Source organism: Lepidochelys olivacea, assembly GCF_965140295.1.
Source record: "Lepidochelys olivacea isolate rLepOli2 genome assembly, chromosome: 2".
In the NCBI taxonomy this organism is placed as follows: domain Eukaryota; kingdom Metazoa; phylum Chordata; order Testudines; family Cheloniidae; genus Lepidochelys; species Lepidochelys olivacea.
The window spans coordinates 120,464,592-120,483,162 of record NC_140412.1 but is presented as its reverse complement, the minus strand read 5'-3'; the positions used below and the strand labels follow the sequence as shown (position 1 = coordinate 120,483,162).

Genomic DNA, 18,571 nt, shown 5'->3' with positions numbered 1-18,571 from the left:
CCAGGCCACATCTAAAACTTGCCACTTCTTCCTGCACAATATCTCCAAGATCCACCTTTCCTCTCTGATCACACTGCCAAAAAGTCTTGTTCAGCCCTTGATCACTTCGCACTTTGACTACTGCAGTCTCCTCTTCTCTGGCTTTGACAATTCCGTACTCCGTCCTCCCCCAACTCACATCCTTCCAAAATGCTGCTAAGATCATCATTCTTGGCTCATTACTCCACCTACAGCAATCCACTCAAAACTCTTCACTGGTTCCTCCTCTTCCACTGCATGAAATACAAAATTTATTCTCCTTAATTTCAAAGCCCTCCAAAGTGTAGCCCCACCACTACGAAGAACTTGCGCTCCTCCTATTACAATTTGTTTCCCTGTCTTTCCTGCTTTCGATCCCAGCCTACTCGTTTGGCTCATCCACTCATTAGATGTCATCTTTTAGACTGGAAGTTCTGTAGTGTAGGTAGTCATTGTTATGTGTTTGTACTGCACCTAGCATAATGTGGCCCAACCTGGTTGTGGCCATTAGGAGCTATTGCAATATAAATGTCTCATAACAAAAACCCAGTTACTTACTGGTACAGTCACGGTTGTTCTTCGAGATGAGTTGTGCACATGTACATTCCACTGTAGGTGGATGTGCACCAAACACACTCCAGCTGGAGACTTACCAGCCATACCAGCAGGCAGCACAGGCGCCCCTGCTGTCTTCAGGCACCAAACCAAGGGTATTAAAGGGGTGTGATTGCCATCTCCTTCTCCCTTTCTTTGCACTGCTGGTAAGCTAAACTCAAAGTAGTGGGGAAGGTGGGAGAGTCGCAGAATGTACATGTGCACAGCACATCTGGAAGAACAACAGTTCCTGTACAGATATGTAACCATTTTTTCCTCCGTGGAGCGACTGTGCGCACACACAGTCCACTGCAGGGGATTCACCAGCAGTTTCCTTGCAGCTGGTGGATATCAGATAACTTGGAGAGATCGCAACACCAACTGGCTGAAGTTGGCGTCCCCTCATGAACCTTGAGGTAACAGTATCTGGAGAAGGTATGTACAGATGACCACATTTCTGATTTGCAAAATGACTGCTATTGGAACATTACTCAAGAAGGCTGACAAAATGGAAGGAACCCTAGTGGAGCGGGCTGCTTTCCTTTGCAGAGAGACGTTTGCCAGATCATAGCAAAGCTCAATACAATCTGAAATTCAGTGTGAAATATGCTGAGCTGTGACAGGTTGCCCTTTAACCCAGTCCCCAGTATTGTATGCAACAAAACAGTCTAGAAGAGGATCTGAAAGACTTTGTGCAGTGCAGGTAAAATGTCAGAGCCCTCCCAAACATCCTATCATTTTCACTGACAGCAGCAGCAGGGATGTTGTTGCCAAAGGTTCAAAGAGGGGTCTCATCAAATGGGACAGTATTAAAATTCAGGTCCCAGGAAGGTACTGGTTCAGACTCTGGAGGGTAGACATGGATAAGACCCCTTCAAAATATGGGTACCAGAGGATTGAAAACCTCTCCACTCATGGGCATACTGCAGAAATTGATGCTCAATGGAGAGCTGAGAGACCAGAGGATTTCAGATGCAGTAACAGTCTGGCATACATATGTCTAATCTCTGTGTTACCAGGAGATAACTGATGCAATTCCACCCAGACTGAAAACCTTTTCCATTTTGCTTCCTACATGGCTCTGGTGTAATCCTTTCTGCTGTTCACCAGAACAGCTTGGACTTTTCAGGAGCAGACTTTCTCCTCATTGACCAACCAGAGTTCATCAAGACTGTTAGGTGAAGAGATTGTAGGTAAGGGTGCAGTGACTTCCCTTGGTTTTGAGGCAAAAAATTCTCAAGCAGAGATAGAGGTGTGGGTGGCCAGATGGAGAGTTGCTGTACGTCCATGCACTAGTACTGCCTTGGCCAGGCAAGCGCTATGAGGATTAGGGTTCTTTGTCTTACTTTTCTTATCATCCTTGGAATCAGAGGAACTGGAGGAAACATGGGCAACACATGGGAAAAAAATAAAGCCATTGATAATGGAACCTGGGCTGTGACCCGCCCTGGAACAGAACCTCCTGCAGTTATTGTTCAGGTTGGTTACAAAGAGGTCTATTATCAGATAACCCCACTAATGGGGTTCTACTGCAGACCGGCCTCTTTATTGACCACTCGTGATGATCTATGGAGGTATCTGATGAGGGAAGCTGCAATACAGAGTTCCTCGCTCCCAAGAGGTGAAAGGCATTTAGTGAGATATTGGTCTTTATACAGAAGTTCCACAAGTGGATCGCTTCCTGGCATAGCTGAGACAACCTTGCATCTCCCTGCTTGTTCAGATAAAACATATCGGTGATGTCTTTGGTAAGAACTGGAACCACCTGATGATGGTAATGAACATCTCACAGTCCCAAAGAATAGCTCAAAGTTCCAGCATATTTATATGGAATGAAAGTTCCTTAGATGTCCAAAGTGCTTGAGCCTGAAGTTGACCCAGATAGGCCCCTCAATCCCTGGTGGACGCATCTATTATAAAAGCTATAATTGGTTCTGGTGGAAGGAATGGAACCCCTCTGCCTACATTCTGAGGTGTTAACAGGGGCTGAAGCTCTTGGGCAGATACACAAAGCAGCAAATCCAGAAAATGTTTGCTGGATGCTATGCTAAGTGAAGCCAGGTCTACAGACATTTGAGGTAAAGTCTGGCATGCTGAGTCCACTCACGCACTCTAGGCCATGTGACCCAACAATGCTAGACATTAATTCACTGTGGTCCTCAGGTTGGAACTGAGGCCCTCTGACAAAGACCATGGACTGGAACTTGTTTGTCGGGTGGTAAGCAATGGGAATCGTGGCATCAAGATCTACGCCTATGAAATTTACTTGCTGCATTGCTTGTAATGTTGATTCCTCTACATTCAGTTTTCAATCTGGACAAAAGAACAGATGTCTGACGATAAGATTGCTTTTTTGATTGTGAGATCCTGACCTTCCCTGACCAAGCCTACTGTCCAGGTAGAGAAATATTTTAACTCCTAAATGGTGCAGGTGAGCTGCCACTATCATCATACACTTGATAAATACCCTTAGGCCAAGGATAGGCTGGCAGGCAGCACAGTGTATAGGCAGTGCATGTTGTTTCCCATGAATCAAAGATACTTTCTGTGGCCAAGATGTATTGCCATGTGAAAATACGCATCCTGCAGGTCGAGGGCAGCATATTAATCTCTAAGAGAGGGATAATAGATGTCAGGTTGACTGTCTTTTTGATAAAATGGTTTGGATTTCTTAAATCCAGAAAGAGCCGAAGGCCACCTCTCTTTTTAGGAATCAGAAAGTAGCATAAACAGAAATCTTTCCCTATGTGTTGACAAGGAACTTCCTCTCTTGGCCCCAATTCCAATAGAAACTGTAATTCTTGATGTAAAACAACCTCATGGGATGGGTCCCTGAAAAGGGACAAGGAAGGCGGGTCAGGGAAAGGGAAGTACATGAACTGGATAACCTATTCTTCTCTTACCGGGCTGAGCACCTATTGGTCCAATGTAATCTCCGTCCATGCACTATAGAAGAGAGAGAACATTTCCAAAATGGAGGGTCTGGATGTAGAAGATGAAACACAGTCAGCATGCAGTCATCGACTGAGATATCAAAAAACTGCTTCAAAGTGAACAAAGTGTGATGAAAAGGGTCTATGATGCTAATGGGGGACATCTAAGTGGCTTAGATCTCCTTCTAGAGGCACCCTGAGATCTCTGCTGGTAGTAAGATCTGTATTGTGTTCTGGGCCTCAAACTGCTTCCTCTTTTTGTTACTGGGGTGTAAACACCCAGCAAACAAAACGATTGATAAGAATCTTTCAACATGTGCATTGCATCATCAGTTTTCTGAGAAAACAGTTTAGCACCTTCAAATGGTGGATCTTCTACTGCATTTTTAATTGTTTAGGAATGCCAGAGGCCTACAATCAAAAAGAGTGTCTCATTGAAATGGCTGTAGCCATCAGAAATGATGCAGGATCTGATGCACCAATAGCTGCCAGGACAGACGTTCAAGCAGTGAGATGACCTTGGAGACTATGACCAAAAACTGATCCCTATATTCTTCAGGCAGTTTGTCAAAAAAAATTCGGAGCAGTTAATAAAGGTGGATTTGGCCAAAAATGCCTTGTAATTTCACACCCTCATCTGAAGGGTCATGGTAATGTAAGCCTTTTCGCTATATAGGTCCAGTCTCTTACACTCCCTATCCTTCAGGGTAGCCTGAGGGTGAGACTGCCTCAAATGTTCTTTTGTTGCTGTTGCCACTAATGAGTCTGGGATGGCATAAGTGAAGAAATACACAAATTCTTGCTGGGGAACCTGATACCATCTGTCTATTCATTTGGCAGTGGGTGGAATGGAGATCAGTGTCTGCTAAAGGATCTTTGCAGGTTCAAACAAGGCTTAATTAATGGGATGGGCAACCCTTCCCAGAATGGGAGTTTGTAAGATGTCCAGGAGTTTGTACAAATGTGGCCACCCTCCTAATGAGGTCTTGGAAACCTTTAAAGTCCTCAGGAGGTAGTCATGTTTCCTCTGGGGAAGAGGAAGAAATATGTGGGGGAAATATTCTGGGGTTCCTCTCTAGGTGCCAAAAAGGAGGGAGGTTGTAGATTAGGAGGAGGAGGATCTTCTCTGGTTGCTATAGATACTGGAGAAGTTGACTCTCTCTGGGACTGAGTGGCTGAGAGGGGGCATAGATGCTCTTGGACCAGTCCAAGAGGTCCCATAAGGCCAAGTTGAGCAGTCACTCCTCTGATATGGTACCCACCACCAAGAGCATCTTTATAATATTGTTCCTTGCTCTCGATATTCACAGCCCTGGCCCTGGCTGCGACTCTGTTCCTGGTCCCAGACCTACCCCCACCTGTGGCCCCAGCCTCATCCTGCTTACCCCGTCTTCCCCCCCACCCCTGTCCCCCAAGCCATGGCCCTGGTTCCAGGAGGACAGAGACATGGACAGGGGTAAGGGGGACTGAGCGTTTGGAGACTACTGGGTTAGATACTAGGAAACACTTTCTAACTATAAGGGTAGTTAAGTTCTGGAATAGGCTCACAAGGGAGGTTGTGGAATCCCCATCACTGGAGATTTTCAAGGACAGGATGGACAAACCACCTGTTAGGAATGGTCCAGGTTTACTTGGTCCTGTCTCAGCATGCCGGGAGGGATGCATTTGATGACCTCCCAAGGTCCCTTCCAACCTTACACGTATCTCTAGGATTCTATGAATGACCCTTTCAGAAGAGGATCTCCTGAGGAATTCTGCAATTCCAGACTTTAAAATGTGTGTCTATTCTAACATTTTGACTAGAACTGGTCAGGAAATGTTTTTTCCTTTGGATAAATTATTGACATTTTGTTGAAAAGATGAAAGCTGAAATATTCTGGTTTTCAGTTACTGAAAACCTGAAAAATGTAAGCTGAAAACTATGGTTTTCAGACATAAGTTTTTTGTCTGAAGACAGACAAAAGAAAGAAAGGTTGATACTTTGCGCAAACATTTTCATTCAGTCAAGAAAACTATTTTCCACTGAAAAAAGTTTCGACCAGCCCTAATTTTGACACCATATGGTGCTTGTGTTTGCTTGCAGGGATATAACCTGTAGGCAGCAGCTGAACCTAACAGACTTTATTAGCAGCATGCATGGCTTTTTAAAAAGAACTGTATCACAGTTAAGCAGTATTTCTCCAAGATCTAACTGCTTAGGTCAGTTAAAAACGTGATGCTTTTATCTGGATTTTACTCGACCCCTTTTTGCCCCTAGATCTCTAGAAAAATGACACAGGTTGATGTATGCAGTATAGTTGTAGCCTTGTCGATCCCAGGATAGAGACACAGACAAGGTGGGAAGTTGGTCCAATAAAATATATTACCGCACCCACCGTGTCTCTCTCTAATACGTTGGTGTGTTTTTCCACAGTAGCGCCAAACACCAATACATCTTCTACAATGACCTAACAAGTTTTTCTCACTTTCTTATGGAACATGCTTTGGGATGAAAAAATATCGAAGGTAAAGGGGTGATGTCTTTCTCGGGGAGGGAGGGAGAGAGAGTAATTAAGCATGGCTAATAGTGAACTTTTGGTCCAGTTTTATTAGTCATTTTCCAGATATGACATTTAGTATGCTGAGTCACTATGCAGCTAGTTTACTTGTTACAGCATCAAATTTAGACGTGTGGTAGTGTTCACCCACGATTGTCTTGTTCAAGTTTCATAAAAGTTAGAAGGGAAATCCTAATGCAGTCACGCCTGTCGAATTCATTACCAGTTCATGGAATCATGGAGCCCTGACTCTGATCAATGGGGCAGTTCACACCTCTTAGAGCTACTGTTTCAAGCAATCTGCCAGCTCAACCCAGTACTGGTTTATGTTCACCCCTTGAATAGCAAATTATTCTATAAAAAGAAAAGGAGTACTTGTGGCACCTTAGAGACTAACCAATTTATTTGAACATGAGCTTTCGTGAGCTACAGCTCATTTCATCGGATGCATACTGTGGAAACTGCAGAAGACATTATATACACAGAGACCATGAAACAATACCTCCTCCCACCCCACTCTCCTGCTGGTAATAGCTTATCTAAAGTGATCATCAAGTTGGGCCATTTCCAGCACAAATCCAGGTTCTCTCACCCTCCCCCCCCCCCCCCCACAAACTCACTCTCCTGCTGGTAATAGCCCATCCAAAGTGACCACTCTCTTTAAAATGTGTATGGTAATCAAGGTGGGCCATTTCCAGCACAAATCCAGGTTTTCTCACCCCCCCCATCCCCCTCCAAAAACCACACACACAAAATCACTCTCCTGCTGGTAATAGCTCATCCAAAGCGACCACTCTCCCTACAATGTGCATGATAATCAAGGTTAACAGTGAAATAGGAAATCAATATTTGCTACATAAAAGTAAAACAACTGTCCTGATTAACCATCTACGCACTGGACTGACAATTCAGTGTAAAGACAATGTATTGTACAACATCCAACTTTAACACTTCTCTTGCCAACTTAATATTATGAACTGCAGCTTCTTTATAGTATCACTGGGCACATCCCACACGAAGTAAAGCAGTGAATGGGCTCTCTAATCATGCTTTAATAAAAAGGGTAATCTGATTAATGCGGGATTTTCCATGTCAGCTCTACACTTCAGTGTTTAGTTGAGCTTTCAGAAATGCATTAGGGTTGAAAAAAGCATCAGTAGGGAAAGAAATGTAGTGGTATTGTCTCTTCAGCAATCCAACCTGGAATAGTCAAGAACTAAGAACTACTTAGAACTTTTGTATGATTCTTTGGCATTTTGCTACTGTAGCACTATCAGACAGACTGGCTGTAATATTAAATCTAAGCCAAAAGGAAGAGTTCAAAAGGCAACCATGAAGCCCAATAGGCTCAGGATTACCATACATCCCATTTTGGCAAGGAGAGTCCCTTTTATTAGCCCTGATCAGTTGGCAAGAGCAAACAGGACAAATGCCCATTTTTTTATTTTTATTTGTTTTAAATAAAAGTGGGGTGTGGTGAGGAGGAACATAAGCAGAGATGACAGCCCCGTGCAGGGGGGAAGCAGGGTTTGAGTGATTAATGATAGTCCTGTGGGAGGGGGATGAGGGAGGGCGCCAGCAGCAGCCTCAGGCAAGTGGCTGTGGGGAGCTTGAGCCAGCACCCCATGGTGTCCTGTTTTCACTTTGGGAAATATGGCCACCCTAAATAGGCTAGCATAACTGGGTATTAATTCCCTAGAAACACACAGTACAGAAATAAGATGGCGTGAGGAAGGGTATATTTAATTTCTACAGAATTAATTTTAGAGTAAAAGTTCCTTAGGAGAGGGCATTGTCAGGGAAATCAGTGACCAGCAGAAGTTAATGGCCTGAAGCCAAATTCCCACTGCAGAGGCCAAACTCACATTAAACTCCCAGGAAATGACCTAGGCCTCAATGATTGCTTAATTCAAATTCTAAGCAGGAGCAGAAAATGCTAGTAGAACTGAATCTTCTCACAGTTTGAAAGAACATGAGCGTATTCTGTTTTCACTGTTGTATTTTATTGGGAATTGATTTCTCTCAGGAACAGGAGAGCCCTTAATATGCTTACTGTAAGTGCATCATGTATATTATACTTATTGAAAAATAAATTTCCGTGAGGAAAACATAGCTCATGTGAACTTAAGTTAGCAACTCCACAGTCCCAAGATCCACTCTGACCATGCATCAAGCCGGTCCCCTTCGACAAATGCCAGCAGCTGCAGAAAAGTAGTACCACCACCTCAGAAGAACTTTACCTGAAAAATCAGCTGCTGAGTAATACAGACAAGCATCTTATGTGATCCTAGTCAATTTCACTCGGCAGCAATCACTAGGTAAAAGCACTTTATATGCGATGCTATTGTTTTCCTCTGCAGCTGTCAGTCTCTCTCTGAGAAGGGGAGAGACACAAAGAAATCAGAAAGGGACAGATCCTCTCTTTCCACAGCGGCCCCCCCCCTCAAACTGATAAACACCCTATACTTTTAAACAGTGTTGGGATAAGATCATATTACATTCTTATGACCTGAATAAAACAAGCTTCTTTTGACCTTATGAAGTTTTTATATTAAAAGCAAGTACCATCAGTATTTAGAGACACTGTGCATTATACTTGAAGTTTTCCATCGTATAAAGAAGAAAAGTCAGTTACTCATCCAGTTTTCTTTTAAGTGATCAAATGTATCAATATCAGAAGTACCAAATTTGTTTGCAACCATCTGATACCGAAGCAAGAACCGTATATGCTTGCAGCATAACAGAAACAATACTCATGCAAATATCTTATCTTATTAATGCTTTAAGAATCTTGGTACAGTGCCAGAAAGCTAATTACTTTTGAATGCTTTTCAATGTATTTCCTTGACATGCAATGACTAGGGCTGGTTGCATTGCACGTGTAATTAACATTCGCTGGAAATTGTGTCCTCTTTCTATTCACAAAGTGGTCCAGATTTCTAACACAGACGGCAGATTTGCAAACATTTTCACAACTACCCAGTACAATGACAGGTTTCAGAGTAGCAGCCGTGTTAGTCTGTATTCGCAAAAAGAAAAGGAGAACTTGTGGCACCTTAGAGACTAATGAAGTGAGCTGTAGCTCACGAAAGCTTATGCTCAAATAAATTGGTTAGTCTCTAAGGTGCCACAAGTCCTCCTTTTCTTTTTACAACTACCCAGTGGATCTCCAACTACTGACAAACGATTAATGACTACCCAAAAAATGCGAATGAGGCCTCTGTAGTTTCTTAAGTTGCTTCCTTCCTAAAGGAAATGAAATGAAACTCCACAATTTTTCCAACCCTCCCCCAGAACAATGCAAAAAATTGCTTCCATATCCACCGTCTTAGTTCTGAAAATCCTATTCTGTTCTCTAACCTGGATTCCCACTTAATAGCCTATGGGCTACTATTATTTTTAAGGGAGTAATACACTCAGGGTCTGATTTTGAGAAGCACTGAGAACATGCAGCTCATTGACTACAGTTGCCTTTGAGGGTGCTCAGTGCCTCTGACAGGGAAAAAACAGGCTCACGGGCTATGTTCTTACTACACAAAATTGTGTTAAATTGATTTTTATAACTGCAGAAACATGCCACTGAAAAGGGTGAAAAGAACAATTAAGAAACATCAAGTGTCATGTTGGAATCTCTTCAAGGTATGAGAAACAAAACACTCTAAAAATATCCACTGAAAGCATCAGCCGGAATATTGCTCTGATCTGAGAGAAAAAGCAGTGCTGCATTTCCTTCCGTAGGTACCAGGCCCTTTCAACTACTTCTGTTTCTCTACATAACTAGTTAGCAGGAAGTGGCTGAAACCCCCCCACCTCTCCTCAACATAAACAGTGAGCACTAGAAGACAGAGTTGGTCGCCATCCAAGTCTTCTTATGAAATATGTTTTGATTACTTCAAGATCATGGTTTTCTACATACCATCAATTCAAAGATTTGGAATGTTAAACCCAGGGTCAGCTCAACTAACTTTCAGGACAGTTACATGGACAGTGGATAGTTAAATAAAATAACAATTTAATTTAATTAAAAAAGAAGCAGCTTCACACAGATACATTCCTATTACAAGAAGCATAAGACCATAGGAATTGACATATTGAATCAGGCCTAACCCATTGTACTGTTTCAGCAGTGGCCAGGACCAGATGATTTGGAGGAAGGTGTAAGAACCCTACAGTAGGAAGACGTGCCATAATCTGCACCCCACATAGGTCTCCTCCGGGTCTCTAAAATGTAGAGATTGGCTACGGCTAAGGCTCTCTCTCTACCAGAAATGCTACAGTGACGCAGCTGCAGAGCTGCAGCTGCACTGCTGTGGTGCTGTTTTTCCATCGTTGTATTAAAAGTCAACTCAGAGAGGTGGTTGCTAGGTCAACAGAACAATTTTTCCATCAACCTAGCAGAGTGTACGCCAGGGCTTAGGTTGGCTTAATTACATCATACAAGGTCTTAATTTTTTCATAGTCCTGGAGGAATCTAGTTAAACTGACCTAACTTTGCAACACAGACCAGCCCTGAAGCACAAGGTTTAATATCCCTTCCAAAAATTTTGCCGTAACAACTCTGGATATTGTTGGTAGCAAAGCAGACATACCAAGTAGGAAAGCACTTAAAAAAAGGGGTGGGGGGACGCTATTCTTCTGTCACCTCAATATAAATCAGGAGTAATTCCCCCTAAACCAACAGATTTAAACCTACATTGGTGTAAAATTGCTCAGAGATCAGAATCAGGTCCTTCAACATATTTCAAAACAAGCATTCGTACTGAATTAAAAAAAAACAACAAACCAAACTTACAAATTCTGCGAGGGTGAATCGGCAGCAGGAATGCACAGATATTTCACTCCCTGTATAAAGCAGTAAACAGGAATGAGAACACGACATTAGGACAGAAGCATAATGGTCACAGATCAATGGGCAAATTCTGCTCTAGTAGTTGTGCAGCTCCATTGATTATGAAAGAGGTGTAGTATTGCAAGTAACTACAGATTTTGCCTCATCTGCCCAGATTGAAAACAAAGACAAGGTGGGTGCGGTAATATCTTTTGTTGGTGAGAGAGACAAGCTTCCCCAGAGCTCTTCTTCAGCTCTGTGTAAGCTTCCATATGGGCTGGGATGGTTCAGCTTGGAAAGAGAGACAACTAAGGGACAGATAGGAGAGAGGTCTATAAAATCATGACTGGTGTGGAGGAAGTGAATCAGGAAGTGTTATTTACCCCCTTCGCATAACACAAGAACCAGAGGGTCACCCAATGAAATTACTAGGCAGCAGGTTTAAAAACAAAACACAAGAAAGTACTTCACACTATGCACAGTCAACCTGTGGAACTCATTGCCAGGGATGCTGTGAAGGCCAAAAGTATAACTTGGTTCAAAAAAGAATGAGATATGTTCAAGGAGGATAGCTCCATCAACGGCTATTAGCCAAGATGGTCAGGAATGCAACCCCATGCTTGAGGGTCCCTAAGCCTCCAATTGCCAGATACTGGGACTGGAGGACAGGGGCTGAATCACTTGATAATTGCCTGTTCTGTTAATTTCCTTTGAAGCATCTGGCATTGGCCCCCGTCAGAAGACAGGATACTGGGCTAGATGGACCTTTGGTCTGACCTACTATGACCATTCTTATGTGATGAACCCACCCACCTTGTCTCTCTAATACGGGGGTTCTCAAACTGGGGGTTGGACTCTCAGGGGATCGCAAGATTATATGGGGGGTCGTGAGCTGTCAGCCTCCACCCTAAACGCCGCTTTGCCTCCAGCATTTATAATGGTGTTAAATATTTTTTAAAAAGTGTTTTTAATTTTTAAGTGGGGGTCGCACTCAGAGGCTTGCTATGTGAAAGGGGTCACCAGTACAAAATTTGAGAACCACTGCTCTAATATTCTGGGACCAATGTGGTTACAACACCATTGCATACAGACTTAAAAAGTTGTTTTCACAAATGTTTTGTCGCTAAGAAACAGACAGCTTAGTCATGTTTACTCCAAAGATCCTTAAGTGAATTTTTTAAATGGCAGCATCTTTATTAGAAAGGTGTAAAACTTGTTATATTCATCATCTTAAACTATTATTCTTGTTATGTTTCATTGGAAACTAGTCACATCTTATACCGTTCTGACTTGTCAAAAAGAATGCTGAAAATGAAATTTGTGAAAAACTATTTCTCATGCAGAATGCCACATTCAGTTTTTCCCTTATGTATTTAGCAACACAAACAAAAAGGAGGGCATTTTGGAAGAGAAAATCGGTTATTTTTTTGAAAGCGAGGACTTTAAAACTCAGGCGTATCTTCCAATAAGAAGTCCTCACTTTATTAGTCAGCTATTAGTGTAATGAATTATGTACTGAAATAAGGAACCACAATATATATTCTTAGAAGAACTCTGATCTGAAAAGTCAAGTAGGCAATGCCTTTTCAGGAGTGTTTTACAAAGGGCCACAGAAACAAGTTTAAAAAATGAGCTTGTCACTTTATTGTCCAAAGTAATAGATAAGTAACAAAAAGAGCGATGACAAAAGAAGTTAGTACTCCATACTAAACACACTAGTTTTAAATATACCTAGTTACTTCCCTCTTTAGGACATCTCCAGGATCTCAGATAGTGATCAGGCTCATTATGACCTCCTCAAATATAAACCTCTTCCCAGGCCATGATCTCCAACCCCACCTCTGGCTACTCCACACCTGAGCCAACAAACCTCTGATTGTGCAACCGTTATGTTCTCAATCTGAAGAGCCAGAGGTGGTATGTCAGAGCAAGCCAATGCATTCTTCACAGCCATTCCACTACCGCTTTCCAACCTCTTCCTAGCCCTTTAATCCACCTGTGGATTGTCAACTTATTTCCACCTGAAGTGTGTCACAGAGTATACTGGTGAACTGTCAATGGTTCACTGAATAAGTGGCACAGACAGAGCGTGGGGATTATTGGAAGTGTGGAAGGCATAGCTGGGGGAAATCATGATTTAGGGAGAGGGGAACATTTGAAGAGGGGTTTACAGTGAAAGCGAGCATAATCTCAGCTAAGCCTCTGCAGAGTGGGAGCTGGTAATATTTCTGGAAGGTAATGTGGGGAGAGTTGTGTGGGCATGACAAAACATGGTTGGGGGTGGGGAAGAGAAGAGATTCAGCTGGTGAACAATGGAAGCTTGCCAGCTAAATGGCATCTCTGACATCTGTCAAAAAATGAAAACTGTCGAACATGGCAGCCACCCCCACTTGAATCAGGGCAAAGCAGCCCTAGTGTGGATGCAAGGATAATAAACCTTACAGAGTCAAGATGGCTAGCGGAGATGCACTCAACTGGCGGTAGAACAATGTGCATATAAAACAATAGATTGCTAATATCATGGATTGATTTCTCTAGACTAGACAATGCTACAATATAGAGCTGGTATCATTACCTCCTTACACAGTGGTATTCACCATGAAGCTTTAGCTTTGAACTTAAGAGGACTGCTCAGATGAGTCAATTTTATAGCATTAGGCGCTACATTTGCTGAAGCTTGGCAATTTACGTTTTCAGGTCATATTAAATGCTCTTTTCTCCTTTGGACAATTCAGTACCAGGAGCCCAGTACTCATTAGCTACCCTTCAACAAGGCAGAACATGGGAATGAAAAGAAGGTGGGGAAGGGGAGAGAGAGAAAACACATTGAGGCCAGCATTGTATCATGCAATTAAAGGTCCCAATCCTGCATCCCATACTCATTTAAATAGTCCCACTGATTTCAACAGTTACCACACATGCTGAATGCTTCCAATAGCTGAACTAAGAGGGGCTTTCAGAAAATGTTCACTTTAAAAAGAAGAAGTACTGTCAGTTTTAGAGCACACAGTGTTCTTTTCTGTCACAGATGGCTGATTCCCATTCTGCGTGATGCCAAGAGTGACGTGAATTCACAGCTACCACAGAACCACATGCAAGCATGAAACTAGCCTACAAGAGACCACATATTGTGCAAAATAGCTCCTCCAAGGCCTGATCCTGGGAGGTACAACCCAATAAAGCCAACGGGAGTTACACTCAATGGGAGGTGCTCATCACCTCTCAGGGTCAGATTAACAGGGCCATTCAACACAAAGGTTCTAGAATTCTGTGCTTTACCAATGCGTGCCACCTTGGAGCGTTTTAGCAGCGCCTTCCAATGAACTCCCCTCCCAGGCCTCCCAGGAAATCCCCCCTCCTCCAACAGGAAAATTAAAATTATGGGTAGAATCTCAAAAATGGCCTCTCTCTGTCCCACTGAAATCAACAGTAAAACTCCCAATGACTTCAACTGGAGCACAGTTAGAACAGCACCGACCAACTTTTTAAAATCCCACCCCATAATCAGATTTTGATCCTAGATAGTTTAAAAAAAAAAAGAGTCTTAGAATCAAAAGCGTTAATTTTAATTGCATGAATTAAATAGAGGGACTATACTGGTTGATACTGGGCAGTTGTTTGTAAATGAAACACTTCGGCCACTGTCCAATAGAGATAATTTATGTGTTACTGTTGATAACAAGACTTGCCATGCTGAATTCGCTTTTCTTCAGGCAATTTTGATATATTTACAAACTTAGTGCACTTTAAAAAAAAAAAAAAAGGATATTGGTAACAGGAAGTTATTTAATTTCTGAGCCCTCTTGTCTATGTGATAATTAAAAAAAAACCACCCAACATCGTAGTGTTCTTGTGCAGTTATGCCCCAGAGACATCACAGTCTTTCCTGTGCACGTACAATGCATATAACATCTAAGAATTGTCCCAAAGGGACTCTAAACAAAGCAGAACAGTTTGTGTCAACGTAACAAGTAAATACTGACTAGTAGACTAAGATTTTCAGATGCTCATAGCTTGTTCATTAGTGTGCAAATATGCCATAAACTTCACAATTTCAGTAGTTAGTAGCGTTTGCAATCTTAGAATCGTCAACAAAGACCAAGTCAAAGGAGGAAGCAAAAACATCACTGAGGTGTCTGCTTCCTTGCTTGGGTATGTGCTCATCATGACAACAAGGAGTCTGTGCCTGGTCATAAGATTGCTGAAGTCAATGGGAAGACTTCCAATGCCTCAATGGGCCTCAGATTTATTCAGGAAGCTATAATATTGCTAGAAAATGTCAAGAATAAACCCTACTATGTGATTTAAATTAATAATATTAACAAAGATGGGACAGGCAAACTAAACATTAAGTGTATGTGTATAACTCAGTATTTCTTTCAAAAGGAAACTTGCATTTTGTCATCTGGTAGAATAGAAGATGGATTTTTCAGTGAAAAAACTGGATTTAGGTTCCAGCAGACCAGTTCCACTCATTACATTTGTTGATTTCATAGAATATTTGCCCTTCTCAAAAATGGGATTTTTTTTAGGTCAGAGATAAAACCTTATTACAAGAGCTGATGACAAAGCAATTATTATAAATCCAACGTGAAGGAACGAATCCACATTACTTACTTACTGCTGCAGTTGGTATATTCACATTGAAATATTCCTTCAACCGATATCTTGCATGCCAACATTTTTTCCTCTTTCTCCCTCCAAACAGACCCTTCCCTGGATTAAACCAAACCAGCTTTTTCATAAAAAAAATTAAATATTTTCTCAGAGTTATGAAAAATGACACATTGCTGTAAAGCAAACCGAATTCTATGCTCCAACTGAGGGAAAAAAAACAAACCCTCAGCAGTTCACCACACAAGTTCAAGTGTTCGTACAAGCTTCCTAGACCTATACATAAGCTGAATAACCAACTACATCATAGTGCCTCTCTCATGACCACTTAATTCAATGCTATGCTCCAACTGTTGCTTCTAAATCCTTATCATCCCACCCCCACCCATACACCTACATTCATTTTTTAAGATGTTTTCTAAGGTTATTGATATTAGCTAGTTTTCGTATGATGCCAGAAGCAATTGAGGTCACGCACTTTTTTTCCAGTGCAGTTAATGATACGTGATAGACTGGAGAGCTAATATACTGAAAAGAAAATGATCTTTTAGTTTTCTATTTCAGCAGACAGAGTAACCACCAAAACTAGAATTTTGTCTCTTAGGCCCTGAAACTAAAGGCTACAGTTAAACCGATACAGTGAGAGCTAACAAAACCAGAACAAGTATTCTGATTTCAAGATCGTCAAAGCTGAAACAAGCGAGAGTTAAGTAAAATTTCTAAAATTCACTGTTATTTGTGAAACAATACCATGCTTGCACCATTTCGCCATACATCGTAAAATAAAGCCAAATCATTACACTATCTCTCTCAAGTTTTCAAAAATGAGAAACAAAATTTAAATATATTTTATATAGCCAGGGTTTACACTGAGAGCTAATAAAAACCTATCAACTGAACAGCAAATATGTTATAACTTCTAATTATTTTAGGTGTCATTACCTATTAAGTTCTGAACACTGCACACTTGTTTAATGTTTGGAATCTTCAATGAAACCATAACATTGTGTGTGTGTGAGAGATTTTATTAGCTTTTTTTTTTTTTAATATAAAGTCTTACATTTTTGGATTATATTCAATATTTTATATAACACACAAGAAAAAAAGTACAGGAAAAACAATGAGTATCTTTTATGACCTAGTTCAATTTTTTCCTATTCTACTTATCTGTGGCTAATTTGAAATGAAAAAAATAAAGTGGATGTTACTTTCCTAGCTTAATTTTATCAACCAAACTTAAACAATTTGAACTTTCCTATGCAGAACAAGACTTTGCAGCAGCAAAATGATGCAACCACATCTGGTGCACTTGAGATAGTAGGTTTGTATGTGAGAATGGGAAATCCAAACAGCACATTGCAGATTTCATCTTGACAAAAGCAATACCAAGAATCTCCAGCAAGAATAAGCTAATAGAAGCATGACAAAACAGATACGTCTTGTTATTTCTTCAGGTTACAAACATAGGATAGTTTGTTATAATCAAAGACACATTCTGAATTCACCAAGAATGATGCCTGATTAACTTAAAACTATAAATAAATAGTATTGTATGGTGTATTCAGAAGTATAAAAAAATCTAATAAAGTATTTGGGTGTTTTTGCTTTAATGTTTTTGAGTAATCTAGCAACACTATGTGGGGGGAGGGAGAAGAGAGTTATAGAACTTAAAAAACAGACTCATAATGCAAAGTAACACTTAAGATAGAGTTTGACTTCAATGCTCTATCCCCTTTGAGAGTTCTCAGTTTTGTAACTTTAACATCTCCATTTCTAGTCAATCAGTGGTGGGGGGAAGAGGGTGGGGGGGAAGAGAAATACGAACCCTGAGTTGTCCAAAACCACCACCACAATTTCTATTCTAAAATCATTATTTTTTAAAAGATAAATGTTACATTTTTGGCATTAAACTTCTCGGTATTTAAATTTATGTAAAGATACCATCAACGACTTCCAAGAAATTCTTTTTTTTTAAAAAAACAACCAAAACCCCTCAGCTTAAATTTGTGAACCCAGATGCAAATAGGAAACCTCTAGCACCTGGCAAGTTCTTTCAGGTTAGTCAAAAGCCATGTGTTAATCTGACTTGTCACATCAACAGATGAGGATGGGAGTACTTATTTTTGTTTAGGGGCATTTCAGCAAAAAAGCTAAAGTGGGAAACAGCCAGCAGATAAGGTTTCCTCAAGGCAAACCAGCAAGAGGTTACCAAGAGTTTTGTCCAGTACAGCTACAGAACCATCTAACTGAAAACCAGTCAACCGTTGTTTGTCCTTTCAGTTACTTTCTGGAGCAGTTACAAATGCTGTTGATTTTATTAATGACTCATAGAAAACATTTATATTTCAGCAATAACCATTAATCGACCACATTGTAGAGTTATTTCATGTTTGCTTTTGAGGGCATCATAAATAAATGAAATAGACTTATGGGGAATCTGAACTACTGAAGCTGGGACGGTCCTGTAATATTTATTTATTTTTAATAATACAGTAGCCTTTTTATATTCACAGCACTTGATTACATAAGGATCTTACAGCAATCTTATGAAGTATTTTCAGATTTTTTAAAAAAATCATTAAGATCAGAAACAGCTACATCTATTTTTAGAAATGAAAATTAACACTTTCCACATCTTTTCCTAGATGGAAGTAGAAGGGCTTATTGTGTTCCAGTGAATGTGGTATGGGTCAATACTGACCCATACCAATCAATATCCAATCAATGGGTCAATACTGACCCGTACTTTCAACAACCTAACCCCTAGTAGAGGTGCCTCAATAGTGGAAAGATTCTAGAACCACCCTTCCACCAGATGTTAGTGCTACCCAACAAAGGCTGGAGTTCTCCTGGAAGGTGGAATAACTAGGGAAACCAAAGAATGAACCGAGTCAGTATATCGCCACAGCAGTCTCCACCAAAGATGACTAATGTTGAGTGTCTAACTTGAGACACTACAAGGAACCAACATCAAGAGGGTAAGTGCTCAGCACTTCCTGGAATTCAGGCCTCTTTCAGGTGTCTCATTGTGGACATACAAAATCACT

General features: G+C 41.1%; 1 protein-coding gene across 2 annotated transcripts in view; it reads right to left on the bottom strand.

Moving 5' to 3' along the window:
- Positions 1-18,571, bottom strand: part of DUSP22 (dual specificity phosphatase 22) — a 114,473-nt gene that overhangs the window by 67,567 nt on the left and 28,335 nt on the right. For both annotated transcript variants that reach the window (XM_084620043.1, XM_084620042.1), the window contains exon 4: positions 10,875-10,924. In XM_084620043.1, the coding sequence (XP_084476169.1) occupies positions 10,875-10,924 (50 nt within the window). The remainder of the gene's footprint in view (positions 1-10,874; positions 10,925-18,571) is intronic.